The 18,590-nt window shown below is 41.0% G+C and overlaps 1 protein-coding gene across 1 annotated transcript in view; it reads left to right on the top strand.

Moving 5' to 3' along the window:
- The window catches only part of CRYL1 (crystallin lambda 1), a 54,770-nt gene that overhangs the window by 4,002 nt on the left and 32,178 nt on the right, over positions 1-18,590 (top strand). The window contains exon 3 of the mRNA XM_065831088.2: positions 10,365-10,491. Coding sequence (XP_065687160.1) covers positions 10,365-10,491 — 127 coding nt within the window. The remainder of the gene's footprint in view (positions 1-10,364; positions 10,492-18,590) is intronic.

The following is an 18,590-nucleotide window of genomic DNA, read 5'->3' as shown; positions in this document are numbered from 1 at the left end:
AGAACAACAATCCTCCAGCCCTTTACCCTGTTTCCCTGTGCCATGATGGCTAAAGCTGTGTGGTTTTGTTACCCAACAGCTACAGGTTCAAGTCCTGCCCGTCTGCTCCCTTCCCCCAGTCTTCAGTGCCTAGAAGCTGCTTGTGTATTCAGTAACTCTTAACTAGATTTCTTCCAAGTATTTATCTAACTTTCCCTTGAACCTGTGTACATCCTTTTGTGGCCTCCTTGCCAAAGGACTTTGTGTTCTGCAGGTTTACTGGTCATTGTGTCAAGAGCTGTTCCCCTTTGTTTGTTTTCAACCTGGCTTCTCACTTGCTTTGTTTGGCACCTTGTTCTTAGGTTAGAATGGGCAGTGGCTGGTTCATCCTCTTCTTGCTGGTCCTGAAATCCAGCTTTGATATTCCTTTCAGAGAGAGTGCATTTGCAGAGAGGTTCTATACACAATTTTATGTTGCTCTGTCAGCGTTTAATTCTCAAGTTCAGGTTGCTTCATGATCAGCATCAACCTGAATGCATTAGCCCCCTTTCATGATGCCTTGGAGTGAAATATGTCAACTGGTGTGGGGAGTAAGTTGCACCTAAAAAAGGGTTGTAAAGTGTTGCATGCTGATTGCTTTCTGTAATGAGGCTTACAGCAAGGAAGAGTGACTTCAGTTGAGGGAGTTTGGAAGTTAAATAGTATGGGATGTCTAGTGTGATTCGGTAAAAAGGCTTAATAATGAAAGAGGAGGAAACTTTTTTTTTTCTTTCCCCAAACCTCTCTTTCCAGGTAGGTGTTAGTAAGACCTAACATCTCTGTTAGGTTCTCTTTGGCGTTTGGGGGGGGGGGGGGGGTGGGCGCAGAGGGGGTGTGTTGTGTGTGTGTTGTTTTTTGTTGTTGTTGTTGGTTGTTTTTATCTCCAGAATGGCTGTTACAGCAGTAGCCATGATGAGATTCTGAATTATTGCAGGAGGGACTTTTGCAGTCTACACTAGTAAAGACAGCACTCATGTCTAACTTTCTTTATTGGGAAAATGAGGATGTTAGCCTTCCAATGTTTTCAGCTTGGAAAAGTGGGGCATAAAATGTCACATGTAAAAGGGTAGAGTGTTAATTTTGTGTGTCTGTGCTGTCCTGTGCCTGGATGTGCTGCTTCGTAGGAGTTCAAGGCAGGTTTTGCCTTTTACATAAGGTGTTCTTAACTCGCCTTATAATTAACTTGTATATCGTGGCTGTTGTAACATCCTAGTTAAAAAGCCTAGTTTCAGGACAGTGTAGTTTTTGTGACAAGACCACAAGCTATGCAGTTTCTTCAACTAGTATTTTAATTATCTATCAAAATATAGTTGAACTTCTTCACACTAATTTCATAGCACACAACCTGCGGTAAATCCCTTTGGGTTACTGATACAATGCTCATCTAAGAGCTGGAGCTTGAGTAGGTAACAAGGGCTCCCAGGAAAGTGCAGCAGGGGAGCTGTTGGAGCTGCCTCACAAAGCCAGCTGGTGGCTACTTCTCTGGACTACCTGAGATTTGATTTCCTTTGTCTCTCCAAATTGCTAGTACTTTTTGGGAAGTTCTTAGGCTTAAGATTTTTGTGGTGTGGTGTTTTTTATTTGGTGGTGTGTGTTTTTTCAGAATCAAAGTATTTGTTCCGTTCTAATCTGCAGTCCATGAACTTTAGTGTATGAAGCTCCTCTACATATTAAGGAGAAACTGGAGTATACAAAGGACTGTAGTTTTCCTTTTCTAGAGGAAAACTGGGATTTGAGCAGTAAACAGCAGTCACTTTACTAATAGAAGTAGAAATGATACTGAAGTATTAACTATTATCTGATTGACTTTTAGTATATTAACTAGTAACTTCTTGTTTTGATTTTATATAAGCTGTGTTTTAAAAGGGTATCTCAGAGTCATTAATCTGATGAATTCAACTCTCACAGAGCAGTAGGTGGGTACTGAGTGCACATGGTCCTGCAAGAGGACTGGAATGAATCTGGGATAGATCTGCAATGATCATGAGTCTGCATCTACCTCTGTGGAGAATCTGAAATGTACTCTGTGAAATTACTCAAAACACTTGGTTATGGGTAAAAAATTAAGATTGAAGTGTGGAATTTGAATCTACTGAAAAAGGTGGAAATACTTATCAGGTTGCCACAATATCAGTAGGTCAGGTAGAGAAAAAAAGAATGTGTTTACTGAGGCCTGACATGGTGTGATGGATTTACTACCGATATACCTGTGGACAGATGTGGCAGTCAGTGCCTTGACACATAAAACAGCCGCACGTTGGATTGAACTGAGTGTACCAGTGGCATTATTAACCAGTGTCTGTTCTAATGGAACAACCTTTCCTTCTGTTGAAGGAACAAACTAATGAACAGCCACACTTGACCTACCCAATGCGCACTGTAGTAACCTGCCTTGGAAGATGTAACTTTTCATCTCCAATATGCTTTTTTCTGAGTCAAGGTCATTCTCATTTAAATGCGAGAGTACTAAACTTTAAAATAATGGGAATTAGAAAAATAAGTAGTGTCCTATTCCTGAAAGTAATCCTAAAAAGCATAATGCAGAAATGCTGTAGTGCATGCTCCTCAGAAAACCTTTATGTAACATGTAAACTTTTTTCACATAGTTACCGTGATACTGTTCTAAACATAATTATGATGCTGATAAAGATTAATTATTACAGTGGAAATGCTGTATTTTTTCCCCCTGTGCAGCCAGTTCATGTTTTATTTAGAGCAGCATTTGCATGTACAGTGAAAGACTATTGCAAGGGGAAAAGTTTAGTTGACTCTGAAGAGAACATTGAAGCTTAGATACCTGTATATGCATTCTGTAATTTCTTTCTAGAAGCAGATGCTGGTTAAATGTTCCATTTACTCTGATATAAAACCGTTATCTCCTCCAGGATGCAGGAGCAGGGAACTGTTTTTAATATATAAAAACCCAAACATGTATGCATAAAGGCTATACCTAGCTTTAGAAAAATTTATAGATCTCAGGAAGTAGTCTGTGCTAAAATATAAAACCAAGATTACTTTAGAAACTACATTATTATATTCAACTGCACTAGATAGAAAAGAACCTCTAGTATAAATTTACTGTCTTCCCATTATTCCTTTCTTTTCTCAGCCCCAGTAGAAAAATTTTCTGGGACAGGTTGGAACTGACTTTGTGAAGTAGTAGTTGTGTCTAGGGATATGGGCATGTAAAGTTACTGTTGATACTTTTATTACATGGATACAAATGAAACACAATAGTAGTATCTGAACATGGAAATATTTAGTTGGAAGGGAAGCAACTTTGACCATGTCTTTATTCAATAATAGGAACTCTCTCCCTTTAAATTAATTATCTTCTCCCAGAATGGACTTCTACAGAACTCTGCCTTCTGAGAACTGATAAGTGGTGCTAAGGTTGTGTGGTACTGAATCTAAACTCTAAAAGTCAGGATGTTTAGTGAGAATTTCGTGTATGTCAGCTTTATCTGACTATAGGTTGCTCTTCTGTGTGATTCAAAATGTTAGCCATTGGAAAGAGTTGGAGCCAGGCAGTCTTGAGATCAGAATATCATACTTCCTCTCTTCATTAAGTATTAATTTAACTATGAATTTTATTTGACTTGATATATAGTAAGATGCAGTATTACACTAAGCAACCTTAACTTTTTCATGCTGTAATAAGAGCACAGTTACTATGAAAAATGAACAAGATGCAGGAGCTAGGAAGAAGTAGCATCTCTCCACCTTATCCCTGGCCAAGTGGAAAGAAGTACTTCAGATGTACTGTACTCTTGTGAATGGGCATTTGCAACCTGTAATGAAGTGCCTGATGGACAGGAGGTCACAGGGCCAAGGAAATAAACTGTATCTGTCCCTATGAATTTTTTTATAGCCAGAGTTTTGAAAGATTTTTCCCCTCTACCTCAGGTTCATCATCTTTCTTGTTCCAGGAGGAGACTGTAGTCTCTAGGAAAGACATCTGAACATGCGTTACTACTTGCTGTTTGGTGCCCTCTTATGCTTTGCATGTATAAAAAGGGGAACCGCCTACTGGGTTGTTTTTGTAGCATGAGGAGGGCACTGATGCAGGCTTTGCTCTCTTGTCCTAGCTCATGGCATGTTCCATGGCTGTGTGGTTAGATGCTTTCCTAACCTGTCTTCCTTTTCCAGTGTCTGTTCTGTATTGCTGTATCAATACTGTATTTGTATCAAGGGAAAAATGCAGCTTGGCCTAGGTCTTCCTTGGTAGTTTTATATATCTCCTCTGAGGGGACAACTTCTAACTAGACTGTTCTTTCCAAAGTATATTTTGATGTTGAGTGCCTGACACTGGCTCATCAAGCTGGTGTGAAGTCATAGGTTTGATTATACTTTTCATTTTTATCTTTCCCCCTGTCCCCCGCCCCCCCTGAAAAGTGCAATGATCTGTCAGAGCTAGGGAAAATAGTTTCATCTGCAAACTAATCAGAGAACATGTTAATGGGCTTTGGAAGGGGATAGGTTCCGTTTTTCCAAAGGTTCTGCCTGGCCATTTTGTAGCTGAAAACACCTCCAGAGGGAGATGTCTTTTCACCTCATTGGCTCTTGTGCACCACCAGGCTTTTATGCTGCATCCCAGCCCCTCTGTGGTCCTTTGCTTTGCACCTCTTCAGAACTGTTGAAGACCGGCGTGTGACTGTCCCTCTTTAATATGCTGCCATTGCTATGGATGAAGTGCATTTGATGGCTCTGGATCTGTCTTGTCTGGACAGAGACATACATGCGTTTGTGGTCCACCTTGTAAGGCTGTAATAACCTTTCCGTGATGGTGTGTTGTGTGGTTGCTAATGCTTTCAGTTGGCCAGTTGCAACTCAATAGTGGCAGCTTACTGTTTGGCCGTTTTATGGAACATCCTGAGTTATGAGAGACGCACAAGGATCATCGAGTCCAACTCCTGTCCCTGCATGTGAGTGTGGACAGTGAACTGGTCCCAGTATTAGGGGCTTTCAGTAGCCAGCTTTTTTTTTAAAAAAAAAAAAGAAAAACAAACTTCCCCCACATCCCAAACCCCCATGCCGACTACACTCTCATTTATCAGACAGCACTAGAGAGCAGCCTGATGCCATGACTGGTTAATGGCTCTAGTCTTTGACAACGGTGGCTGGCTGAACTCGTGGTGTCTTCTTCCCTCCTTTCTCCATGTTGGTTTGGGTGGTAAGTTTGTTATTCAGTGGTCTTTAGTCTTGCAAGTATTTGCTTGTTGCAACCATGTGTACCGAGTACTCTGACTACCCAATAGTAGCTGTGTCTAAAAGTGAGACAATGGGGAGTGAACAAGATGGGTTAGGTATTAGCATCACTTTCAAGGTCCTTCTGTAAAGATTTTAAGAATAGGGTTTGTGACCATGAGTATCCTGGGAAGTTTGTGTTCAGGAGTGTTATTTTAGGTTAGGTACCTTGTCTTGATACCAGCTGAGTTCCCAGAGTAATGTTGACATGGGCAGTCAGGTACAACAGTAGAACTCTGCAGGTAGACAAAGAGCAAGGTCTAAAAGGAAATAGTATTTTCTTATGAATGTGAATCCTTCATTCTTCAAAGACCTTACAGGTATTAGTTAACCTACTCAAACTGTGCACATGATACAATTGCAGAGCAAAGCCCCATCGTGCATGTTATGGACATGTCTGCAGTGACCTAAGTCTGTGGTCATCTTTAGGGATGATCACCCTGAAGTCTCAGCTACCTCGAATAAGAAGTCACCCAGCAGAGGTCAGTGGTGCACTGCTGTATGTACAGACCAGTCCGGTTTGTGCCTTAAAGTATGACAAGTATCAGAGAAAGCTCCCTTCCTTTGCCACAAAAGTGAGGGTGATATAATACCCCAGGAGAGTATAAAGAGGGCTTAGCATTTGGAAGACTTAAAATTAGTTTGTGGAACAAAACATCCAAAGTATTAATAAATAAATTGAAGAAGGACAGAAAAAAATTCACGGGAGGGAAGGCCAAAATTCAAGTAATGCACAAATTTTATTTCCTATTCCATGCTTTAAGTAGCTACACTAATTTAAATAAAAGGCTATCATGAAGATTGATGTTAATGGGAAGATTGTTGTTTAGTAGGAAAAATCAGTCCAGCCTTAAGTTCCAAAGTATGAAGGTGGTGGTTTTGCAGGTTAATTAAGAAATGGTGTTCTTGGTGTGCAGTATAATGTGTAATGGCTTATGGTGGAGAAGCAGAAATGATAGGATGGTCATCACTAGCAGAGAAGGAAAGGTATGGAACAGGAGACAGGTGATACAAACTTCTGTGAAAACTTGTGGGGAAAAAAAATTAAAAGCCAGATCTCTTAGGCTGTCACTCTGGCCTTTTTTTAATCCCTCAGTTACCAGTCATGGAGAGGAGTTTAAGAGATACAGGGAGGATGAAGACTAGTGTCATATTGCACATAAAGTAAATAAGAACTTCACCCTCTTCAAAGAAATAGAGAATTCTGTTGTGGTCTCTTAAATTTTGTTTTTTAAAACCCACATATAGCCTGTGAGCAAGAGCAGGATGCTGGATTTAGGCAACTGCACCTGGGAAGTGAATTTCTGGTGAATGGATAGTTAAGACCTTTAGAATTGGAGAAAACAGCCTCGAGTTCTGCCAGGAGAAGTTTAGATTGGATATTAGGAAAAACTTTTTTATTAAAAGGGCTATTGAGCATTGGAACAGGCTGCCCAGCGGAATGGTTGAGTCACCATCCCTGGAGGTGTTTAAAAGACATGTACATGTGGCACTTAAGGATGTGGTTTAGTGGTGGCCTTGGCAGTGTTAGGCTAACAGTTAGACTTGATGATCTTAAAGGTCTTTTCCAGCCTAAATGACTCTATGATTGGTTCCTGATCATCTCACCTCACAAGGTGTGAAGGAGTCAGAGGTTTGGATACTCTGGTTTTGGGGCACCTGTTTCTTTACAGATGAAGCACTGGCCCTGTTAGCATGCTGGAAGCCTTAAGTCTTGGATGGAGCTCGTGCCTAGCAAGCTGTGCTGTTCCATGGCAGCTTGGAAAATGGAGCTGAAGCTTCCTGTTTTCTATTCCTTGCCATGCAGATTGTTCAAAGGCAGAAGTCTGTGTGTTCCAGCTATCCATTTGCTGTGTTGTTAAGAAACCAAATGGGGAACTCATCCAGAAACTTGACAGATGTCCTGCTGATTTCTGTGGTGCTGCCTGGAGGGGAGTGTGTTTTAGCACTTTTTTATTTTTATTTTTTTTTTATTTCTTGAAGTGCTTTTAAACAAAACTTAGAAGAAAAGAATTTCTGACTAGTTTAGCTTTGGATAGGAAAGGTCTGGGTTTTTGAGCCTAAATCCATATTTGAGAAAAGAGGCAAAAAGCTATTAATGGAACTCTTTTCATCAGTTTTGGACTGTGTAAACTGGTAAGGATACTAATTTTGGCATCAAGTCTGAGGGGCTCCAGCAAAGCAAGCAGGACAGACCTGAGCAGTGTCTAAAAAAAATGTATGACTCTTGGCTTTGTTTTCTGGCTAAGAATGAATTGAACCTTTTCAAAACTCTTGTCCAATACAGACAGAATGCAATGCCTGGCTGTTTACCCAGGCATGCTCTGCTTAAGAGTCAAAAATATTGTCCATGATCAGCTCTATCAAAAATAAAGAGGAAGAATTAGAACTTGCATTACAGAAATGATTATCTGGAGTTAATTGCTGAATCAATTCATTGAAGAGGAGAAAGTTAATGCTTGCAGGAGTTGGTACTATGTGTAGACATGCATGTGGATTTTTGTTGTTATTGGTTTTGTTCTTCCCAGTTCGAAATATGGGAGCATATTCTGGTTTAGAAGATGCACTATCACCTTTACCAGCCTCAAAAAGAGCTTCTGTTAACATCTTATCTGCTCCCAGGTTATTGGAAATACTTTGATTAATTGTACGAAGTCTGTGGTGATCTGAGGGTATTTGTTTCTTCTGACTGTTGTGCTGAACCAGGTGCAAACCAGCTCTCTGCGTTTTATGGCTACTGCTAAGTGGCTACTGAGTGCTACTGACCTTGATTTTTAGTGGGGGTACTGCTAGGATAAAGTATGGCTGCTCTGAGTTTGTGTCAGAAAGGTATATTGGGGATGGTTTTGTTTGCTGGGCGACAAATGTTCTTTTCCACTACTTTGAGTGGAAGAAAGGATGTCAAAGCACCTTGCAGAGCAGCAGGTGTTTATGACCTCTTAGTAAATTGATGATGGAGGTGGTAGAGCCTGTATTTGCTGGACTTTCTTTGACACAACTACATGGATGCTAAAGTAAAATCCTGATTCTTTGGAAGTTAATGGTAGATTTATCGAGCCAGTTCAAGCTGAAGATCTGAGGGCCCAGTGAATCCCTGAGGTTTCACTGGCCTCTGTGTAGTTAAGTAGGAACTGAATTGTCTTTAAATAAATCACTGTGAACTTTCATGTTTGACTTTATCATACTGTGCTATTTTCTCTTGGGGGGGAAATAGATACTTCTATTATAAGACAAGATGGATTGCATCTTGCAAAACAAGATGGGTGCCTAAAAAAAGATCAGACAAACACACCTGAAACATTTAGTTCCCCCTTCTCTAACAGAGAACTGAAGATGATGTCTCAGATGTACATGTTGACAGGGTAGGTGAGATGAATCCCACTCATTTTGTTTAAGAAATCTGGAGGAGGAAGCTTAATATTTTTATTTGATCTATGGACTCAATACTTGTTGACAAGAAAGAGCTCTAGATAGAAGGATGGTTTGACACATTGCTCAGCAGATGGTCTGAAAGGAGTAGAGAGAAAAAGATGCAGTGTGATCTGCATCCCTTTCCCTTTTCATTTAATTTAAAATGCTGCTTGAAAAATATGGATGACACTTCCCACAACTTCATAAGGCAGCTGGGGTCCAGTTAGTCCCTGTCTGGTGTGATTAGGATTGCTGGTGGCTGCAGCAGTGTCACTTCCAGGAGTGAGGAAATACCTCCCCAGTGCTGGAGAAGCATCTGGGGCTGACGTTACCCTAACCGTGTGCCTGACTGCCTGTCCTGCTTTGTGAGGACTGAGGAAGGTGTTTGTTTCTGGCTGCTGCAGGTTGTGACAATCATATGGGTTCCCACCTCCTTTGAGGTCTCTAGATATAAAAATAAATCCAGTGTTACTGTCTGGATACATGGAGGGGCCTGGGCAGATCTTTTATGGAGTGAGGTGGTGTTGGGAGCCAAGATCATATATTCCTATATAAATAAGTTCTACCCATTTAACAGATACTGTCTCGTAAAGCCTGTAATGAAGACTGTCATGTGTGCCCTAGTGCCACAGTTACTTAAGAAACACATGATGGGTCACTGGTTATTTCTATATGTAGTTGTATGATTTGTGCAGTATGAAAATATGCTTTTTCTGGGCTCTGCAGGTTCTCTGTTTGCTACAGCTCTTCCAGCCACCAACTGGGTGGCAAGTGCAATTTATTTATTGTGTAAAAAGGCATAAAAAAAAATAAGGCAAGGCTTTTGATCTAGGTTAATAGGGAGATTATTTTTTTGTTTTGTTTTCCTTCTGCTAATCATTAGCTCAATTTCCTCCTCTCTTCAGGATGAGGAATTTTTGCTGAATAATAACCAAAGGCTCAGAGGAGTTCTGTCTTGAGGTAGGTGACAGATTTAACTCCAATAATGGCTACAGGAAATAGCTTAAGGTTCATCATGATCAGATAGTTTAATCTCTGAGTGACTTGTAACAGTTTTGAAAATGGCTTGCTTGCTCTGGGCTTTTGAGGGTTTCAAACTGTAGAGACTTTTTCTGAGAAGATGGCGTGTCTGGCACCCGCAATGGTGTGCACTCCAATGTTTGTTTCAAGCTCTGACCTCTCAGTTCAGTATCTACTTGCATTTTCTGACATGTGCTCTGTAGTCATTACCTGTGTATGGGTCTGGGTTTTTTAGGAAGGGCTCCTGGCTGTATGGAATGTATTTATTTATTTCTGTACATTAAAGAGTGTTTCTGCAGTGAGGCTTCATAACAAAAGAGCTGTTTTTTGTAAAACTAGGTGAAGTATATTAAAGGGACCCATCTTCCTATTAAACATAAGGAGAAAAACTCTTGCTGGTACTGCACCAGAGAAAACAGGTTTGAGGTGGTGACAAGCTTGTGTCTAGGAGTAGCTCTTAGAGCTGTCCATGCTTGAAGAGAAGAAAAATGTTCTGAGATGGAGGGAGCAAAGAGACTACTGAAACTAACCTTTCTGTGTTTGGGAAATAAATATATGCAGTGGCATGGCAAATAGCATAATACTACTGAGTTGTTAAGAAGCTTCTTAAAAGATAACGGTGGCTTAACAATGATGGAGTACTTAATTGCACATGTTGTTTCTGTCAGAAAGCAAATGAAAGAGCTGGAGGAGTCGAAATCCTTGAAAGGCGCTTTGAGTACGGAGCAGCAGTTGGCTCTCATTAGCACCTGTACAGACCTGAAGGCAGCAGTAGAGGGTGCTACTTTCATTCAGGTAAGCAAAGATTTCACAACTCCTAGCAAACAGTTTAGAAAGATGGTCAAGAGCTGCGCTGAGCAGTCAATGGGCAATAGAGTTCAACAACCTGACCAGATAAGGATAATTGTGCTTGTTAAAAGTAAAATTCGTTCTTTCCTAATGTCTTGACATGGGAGATGATACCTCTCTGGAGGATTTCCCTACTTATGAGTCCTTGCAAGTTTCTTTTGGTTTATGTTGGAAGAGGCTGGTGGCTGACTAAGCCAAGAGAGAATTGCTGACCTCCATCAGTAACAAAGACTGTACCAGTTAGAAAGATGAATGGGGGGGATGAGAGGCAGGAGATTCCTGGGAGAGAGGTTATCTCCTAGGGAACACCACATATTCTAGTGCTGGGACTAAATCATGTTTCTTCCTCTCCAGGTACCCTGGGAAGGCAGGAAGTCTGGATATGCCCAGGGGTGACTTCTCTTCTGCCTTGGGGGGGAGCACTGTAGCCAAAAGCAGCAATCTGAGAGTGTTATAGTATTAAAAACAGGGTTGGTATACAGGGCTGCAATCTGTGTTGCTGAGTAAAATTGGGATGGGGAGCAAGCTGTATTACTGAACAAGATAGTCTGTGGCTACTTAAATATTAGTATACTCACTGGCATGAGCACAGTTTGGGGAACAGGTGAATTGGGGACCATTTCTGCGATAGAATATGAATGAGTTTGCATTGGGCTTGGCATCTTCTGTGTTACACAGTTCCCTGGTATTATTCCGGTGTTGTACCATTAACTGTCCTTGTGTGTATGTGTGCTGCACCCAAGAGTTTGCAATTTATACTATTTCGGGCTGTAAATCCCACAGTCTGCTTAGCTGCAACACGTCCCTAACAACAAATTGAATTAAAAGGATACAGATTTCCAGACCTTTTCCTCATCCCGAGTTGGTAAGGTGGAGATAATGGGAGACAGGGCAAAGCCTTGCACAGGAGTCAAGGTGTGAATGCACTATAGATTTTTACAGTGGTATACTATTTTTTGCTCACTTTATCTCTGGATCATGAAACTGTCTACTGGTACCCCAATATCTTACTCCTTCATCAGTGATGAACTCAGAGCTTGTCAGTTCATATTACTGTGTTTACGTATGTATCACCTACCTCTACTGAGTTTAATCTGCAAATTTATTGTCTAGTCACTCAATCCTGTGAAGTCCTTCCGCAAATATTTGTGCTTGTAATGATGATGAACAACTTAATTTTATGAGCTAACTTTCAGGTCATTTATGAATGCGTATAACAAAGGCACAGATATCTGTGAAACAATACTGGTCAGTGTCTTCTACTGAGTAAGAACTGACTGTTGTTCCTACCTTCTGCTTACTGTCTCTTTACCAATTACTGTCCATGAAAGGACCTTTTATCTCACATGTGGCCAGTTAACTTCATTGAAAGCTTTTATTATTTTTGTTGCAAGACTTCTGGGCATTCACACCCACTGCATCAGCTCCATGACTCTGTGCCTGTGCTTGCTGCTTCCTTTAGAGAATTCTGCCAGGCCTGTGAATCAGGATGTCCCTGTGTAAAAGTTGCTTTGATTCTTTCCCATTTATGTAGTACTGATTCACTGCAACCCTTTTCTCTTAACTTGCTTGATAGAGATACAAGGCTTGCAGGCTCATTGTTGAGATTTTCCTGTAGCTCCCTTAAAAGTTGCATAATGCTTGCCACTCTTCTGCTCTTTGGCACCAGAACAGTATATTAATACATTCAGATTTGATTAAGCAAGCAGTTGTATATCACTGTGTTGGATATTCAAACCATATCAAAACATGTCCCAGTGCCTTGGTTCTGGTTCCTTTCTCCTCTGTTCTATGACTTGAGACAGACCCTGGGAGTCCCCAAGACTAAGGCTTCAGTCTTCTGCAAGAATTATAAGGCAAAACAGAACAGTTGGGAAGAAGTCACTGTTCCATTTGTGTTTTCCAGATGATCGTCCTTCTGTACTCTGATCATCTCTTGATTCTATACATTCTTCTTTTTCATGCATTTTGAAGAAAAAAGGCTTTGGCTTTTAATTATTCCTCTGGTAAATTGTTGAGAGGGCTCCTGCTTTGTTTTGACTTATTTTGACAAATTAACAGTCCGACATGGCCGTGTTCATTTGGATACTGCCTCACCTTTGTGAAGGCTGCCTTTTGTTTGTAGTAGACTCTCCTAGTTCTGCCTGTTTTCTTTTGCTTTTTCAAGTGTTTCTTACTACCTGGTATGTCCATATGGTGTCTTTACTTTCTCTGTATGCTACCTGTAAGGATCTGATACTTCTTACTGCCAACTTTATATCTCCTTAGTATCCTTAATTTTATTTTAGTATCTTCTTTTGAAGCTAAGTGCAGCTGTGATGGAGTTCTTGGCTCTTGTTGCTGCTAGAGAGATGTTGAATCTTGGTGCACTATTGTTCCTCTTAGGCTCTTCGGCAGTAGGATTTTTGGACAAGGTCCTATATGCTACTTCAGATTAAGTCAGGGGCTGCATCATCCATCCTTCCCACCATCAGCCGTTCTATGAAATAGACATTGGGCAAATGTTGCAGAATCAAAGTAATTTTGAGTTGGGAGGGGCCTGTGGAAGTCATCTGGTCCAACCTGCTACAAGAACAACTTATATCAGCTTGCTCAGGGTTTGTGCAGTTGAGTTTTGAATGTCTGTAAGGATATTCTGGTATCTTTGGGTAACTTGTTACAACATTTGATTACCCTCATTGGTAAACTTCTTTCCTAATACCTAATTGGAATTTCCTGTCTTGCACCTTCAGTCTCTTGTCCCTTGTCCTACCACCGTGGACCTCTGAGAAGAATTTGGGTTCTCTGTGTGTTCCCTTCAGGTGGCTGAAGGCAGTGGTGTTGTGTTGATAGTCTCTGAATAGCAACAATCTACCTGGGGTAACTCAAGCTTTCTGGTACTATTTTATGTTACCTTAACCCTTTTGATGTCTCTTAAAAAGTAGTCATTAAGCATAGAAGTAGTTGCAGTATGCTTATGGGTAACAAATAGTATGTGTGAAATCCTTTAGGTATTCTATCAATTCATCAGTTTCAAACCATACCATCAAATTTTGGTTTGATACAAAGTATTAACAAATACACAATATAAGTGGGCAAATTATTTGAAATAGTCTTTAGTTTGTTCTTGGAAGGGGGTGGAATAGGTATAAGAGAATGCAGAAATAAGGCTGTGAGCCTGGAATTCAATGAGTAGACTAGTTTTTGAGGGAAACAGTATCAGAAACATTGCCTAGTGCACCTTTGAACCTGGAAGGACAAAATGAACTAATTGTAACTTACAAGTGCAACTGTTCTGACTTTAGGTTACTTAAAAAAATAAAACACAAGTTGGAGTAATATTAGTTGAATATAGAGGACTCTGTTTTCTTGCTTAATGATATAGCCTACTGATTAACTTGTTAGAGGACTTCCATGAAAACTGCATTTCTTTACCTTAGATTTCAGTTGGTTAAATCTTAACTTCTTTTCAGATTTGGCCTTTGTAGAGTAAGTCCCATTCAAGCTTTAAAAAAATCCCTTAATGTTTGCACTCCTTGAACAAATTCTGAGGACAGTTGCCTTCTGTGTTGTTTTCATGGGACATTACTACTTCATCCCATTTATTTTAAGTTAAAAGTGGAACTTCGTAAATGACATGAGTGAAGAAACAAAAGTGAAAAAGATGAAAGATGTAATTAGAAGGACTGAGTAAGAAGAAAATTGATAACAGTAGTGTCATGAACCTTCAAAGACAAGGTATACCTTGATGCATATTTTATATATGCCCTGTTATGAGCATTTCTGTGAAGTAACTTGTCTTGATTGGTGTGCTTTGCATCAATTTCAGAAGCAAATTGGTCTGTGTTTTGCTCTAAAACTGAGTATTCACCCAATTTCACTTCTCGGGCTATTCTATGCTACTTAGATTAATAACCCATATCATTTAGGTGAGTATACACTGCAAGCTTCTTGCATCACTAGAAGCTTTAATTGTGAAATAACTTTTCTGTTAGCTGAAAATTCAATGCAGACAAATTAGTGGATACACATGTACTATAATGTGACTGTCATGGGTAACTTTTCTTAATATTTTTCTTAATATTGTGCTTTTAACTTTCCTGCATAAATACATGATGACTTTTGTCCTTATGTGACTATTGGCTACTGAATTTATTAGTACTCCTTTCACTGTTAAAAGCATATTTGAGTGGATGTGTGTCTAGTTCCCAAATAATATAAGCTGAATAGAAATCAGCGCAGCACTTGTACGATCTCTCACCACAGTGCTAGTAAACTCAGAACAACTCCCTTTCAGTGCTTTGCTTTGGAACAATTTACTAACAGAGCAGTAAAGTTTACTAGCTCTCAGAGGAGGATAAGATGAATAGCTATTGGTAAGATCTTATTCTTCACACTTGAGCTGCTGTGTATGCTGGTGAGTTATGAGGCCTGTCTGGGCTGGTTGAAGCTGGACATGGAGAGTAGCTGAGAGGTGATCTCCAAACCTGTCAGTTGTGCTGTGGCATGGGGCAAAGCAGACTGGCAAGATGATGAAATTAAGCTTGTAACTTATACCTTATGGTCTGAGATATTTATACTTTTTGCTTTTAAAGGAACTCTGCCTAAAAGCCTTAGAACAGTATCTATTTTTTTTTTCCTCTTTAGAAAGAGAGGGTGTATTCCATCCACGCACCCCTTACACCTGCAAACTCTTTGAACTGGTGATAACATCCCTAAGAGATCTTCAGCCTGATTGTTTTCAGATCTCGCTGTCTCTTTTATCTCTCCCAGTTAGACATATTTAGAAAAACAGTGTTAACAGCTTTCAAAAAGTCTAATGGTATCTCAGAATATGAAACCAGCATTGACTTGGAAGCCTTGACAGCAGGTGTTTTGTCTCCTGTCATAAAAAAATTGGTTTTGACTGTCTGGTACCAGTTCCTACCACTGGCTTTTGTTTTAGTTTCCTGATGTCTTTGAAGAGCCATTTTACTTCTGGGGATGAAGGAATATCTGCAGACAGCAATGGCTGAAGTTGTCTTCAGCTGCCCTGTGCTCATAGGGTAGAAGACCATGCTGGTCTGGAAGTTAATGATGTACATCTGTAAATACAAGGCTGCTGGAAGACAGAGTGTGCAAGCATTGCAGTAACATGGCTTCTTCTGGACTGCTCACTGATCAGCTCTGAGTGCTGGATGGACAAACATGGGTCTGTTTGTTTTCAGCTGGGTAAATATAACCTTAGGCCTCATTTTACCCTACTTATCTTAAACACTGACCTGAAGCACTGGAAGTTAGTTTTGGCTTCTGAGGGAGCTGGTTTTAAGCATATGACCCGACTCACCATCTTTGTAGAGGTTTTGAGAAAACTCCTTTTGTGATTTTTAGGGTTTGAAACAGTCTGATCTCACAGGCTTGCTGTACAATACTTTATCGAGTCAGTGTTCGAATTTAACTGAAATATGGTGTTTGCAGTGCCATTGCTGTGGTGCTGCTGCTGGATGGACTTCTGTACTTCCAAACTTTCTAACATTCACTCTCCATCTGTCCTGTGCATATAACAGCTGATGTTGTCTACTGTTACAGACTGAGTATGGTTTTGGTTCCCATTACAGGAGGTCATAATTGCCATAACTGTCAGCCTGCCCAGCAGTCTTGCTCCTCGGGTTCTCTTTTGGTACTCCCTGGTCTCCTTTTTAGGACTGTATTGTATTCTGTTGCCTTTCCTAGATCACCTCCTCTGTTTTACAGGGTGGATGGGATCACAGCAGAAGAAAACAGAAGATCTCATCCTGCATCACTTAGACATGCACAAATCTATGGGGCTCGATGGGATCAACCTTGGGGTACTGAGGGACCTGGCAGAGATGCTCACCAAGCTACTTCCCATCATTTACCAGCAGTCCTGGCTGACTGGGGAGGTCCCAGTCACCTGGAGGCTGGCAAATGTGATGCTCATCTACAAGGGCTGGAAGGAGGATGCGGGGAACTACAGACCTATCAGTCTGACCTCAGTGCCGTGGCAAATTATGGAACAGATCATTTCAAGCACCATCACGCAGCACATACAGGACAACCAGGCAATTGGACCTAGTCAGTGTGGTTTTATGAAAGGCAGGTCCTGCTTGACTAACCTGATCCCCTTGTATGACAAGGTTACCTGTTTAGTGGATGAGGGAAAAGCTGTGGGTGTTGTTTACCTGGACTTCAGTAAAACCTTTGACACTGTCCCACAGCATTCTCCTGGAGAAACTGGCAGCTCATGGCTTGGACGGGTGTATTCTTCACTGGGTAAAGAACTGGCTGGATGGCTGGGCCCAAAGGGTTGTGGTGAATGGAGTCAAATCCAGTTGGTGGCCGGTCATGAGTGGTGTTCCCCTGAGCTCAGTGTTGGGGCCAGTTCTGTCTAATCTCTTTATCAGTGACCTGGACAAGGGGATCGAGTGCACCCTCAGTAACTTTGCAGATGACACCAAGTTGGGTGGGAGTGTTGATCTGCTGGGGGGTTGGAAGGCCATACAGAGGGATCTGGACCAGCTGGATCGTTGGTCAATTGTATGAGGTTCAACAAGGCCAAGTGTCAGGTCCTGCACTTGAGTCACAACAACCCCAGGCAGTGCTACAGGCTCAGGGAAGAGTGGCTGGAAAGTGCCTGGTGGAAAAAGATCTGGGGCTGTTGATAGACAGCTGGATGAACATGAACCAGTAGTGTGCCCAGGTGGCCAAGAAGGCCAACAGCATCCTGGCTTGTATCAGGAGTAGTGTGGCCAGCAGGATCAGGGAAGTGATTGTTCACACTGTACTCAGCATGGGTGAGGGCGCATCTTGAATCCTGTGTTCAGTTTTGGGCCTCTAACCACAGGAAAGACATTGAGGTGTGGAGAGAGTTCAGAGAAGGGCAATGAAGCTGGTGAGGGGTCTGGAGCACAAGTCTGATGAGGAGCAGCTGAGGGAACTGGGGCTGTTTAGCCTGGAGAAAAGGAGGCTGAGGGGAGACCTTATCGCTGCCTACAACTACCTGAAAGGAGGTTGTAGCATGGAGGGTGTTGGTCTCTTCTCCCAAGCAACAAATGATAGGATGAGAAGAAGTGGCCTCAAGTTGTGCCAGGAGAGGTTTACCTTTCTTCACAGAAGGGGTTGTCAGGCACTGGAGCAGCCTGCTCAGAGTAGTGGTTGAGTCACCATCCCTGGAGGGGTTTAAAAGATGTATACATGAGGTTCTTGGGGACATGGATTAGAGGTGGACTTGGCAGTGTTAGGTTAGTGGTTAGACTTGATGATCTTAAATGTTGTTTCCAACCAAAATGATTTTGTGATTCTATGGTGTCAATCAACCTGTTTGTGATCTTCTTGCCTTTCTCTAAGGGAACAAAAAGGATTTTCATCTCTTCTGTAGCAGCCTGATCAGCTGTTTGTCCTTTTGAAAGTTTTGTAGGCCACATGAATATCATGGAAAAATATGGGTGTCTCCATGGCATGATACTGACACTAAATGAAGCAAAACTTGCCTTCATTTGTTTTATGTGTTCTAAACCAAACCAAACAAAAAAACCCACTCAGTTCCCCAATACACTCGCAAATCTGCAAGTTTGATTTTTAGAAAATGTAGTTCTGAAAACCAGTACTTCCTCAAATCCTATTTTTTTATTTTATACCAGAGGTTGAACAGGCACTTGTAATTCAGTCATTTATTCTGAACAGTGTAAAATGGCAGTAATTTGATATTTTTATTGCTCCAGTTCCTTAACAGGGTATGTTTCTGAACTGTAGGAAAGTACAAAATGTTTCCATCTAAATGCTGGATTTCACCTCACCAAAGTGGTATTTATTTGTACAGTATCATGTGGTAGACAGTCTTTCATGTCACTCAAGAGGTAGTAATTTAAGAAGCATCAGATTTCACACCGGTATGAGCTCATGAACTCAAGACAACTGAGAAGTTATCATTTCTTTAGATTTAAAGTGAGTTATAACTCCTATTTTTATTTTTAATTTATTTTAGATTAGATTAGCCTGAGAGTACTGGTGTTTTAACTGACACTTTTACAACTTCTCTGTAATAAGCTTACTCATCTACTGTCCTT

The sequence above is a fragment of the Patagioenas fasciata genome, chromosome 1 (genome assembly GCF_037038585.1).
Source record: "Patagioenas fasciata isolate bPatFas1 chromosome 1, bPatFas1.hap1, whole genome shotgun sequence".
NCBI classification, from domain to species: Eukaryota; Metazoa; Chordata; class Aves; order Columbiformes; family Columbidae; genus Patagioenas; species Patagioenas fasciata.
This window is presented reverse-complemented; position numbering and strand designations above follow the sequence as displayed.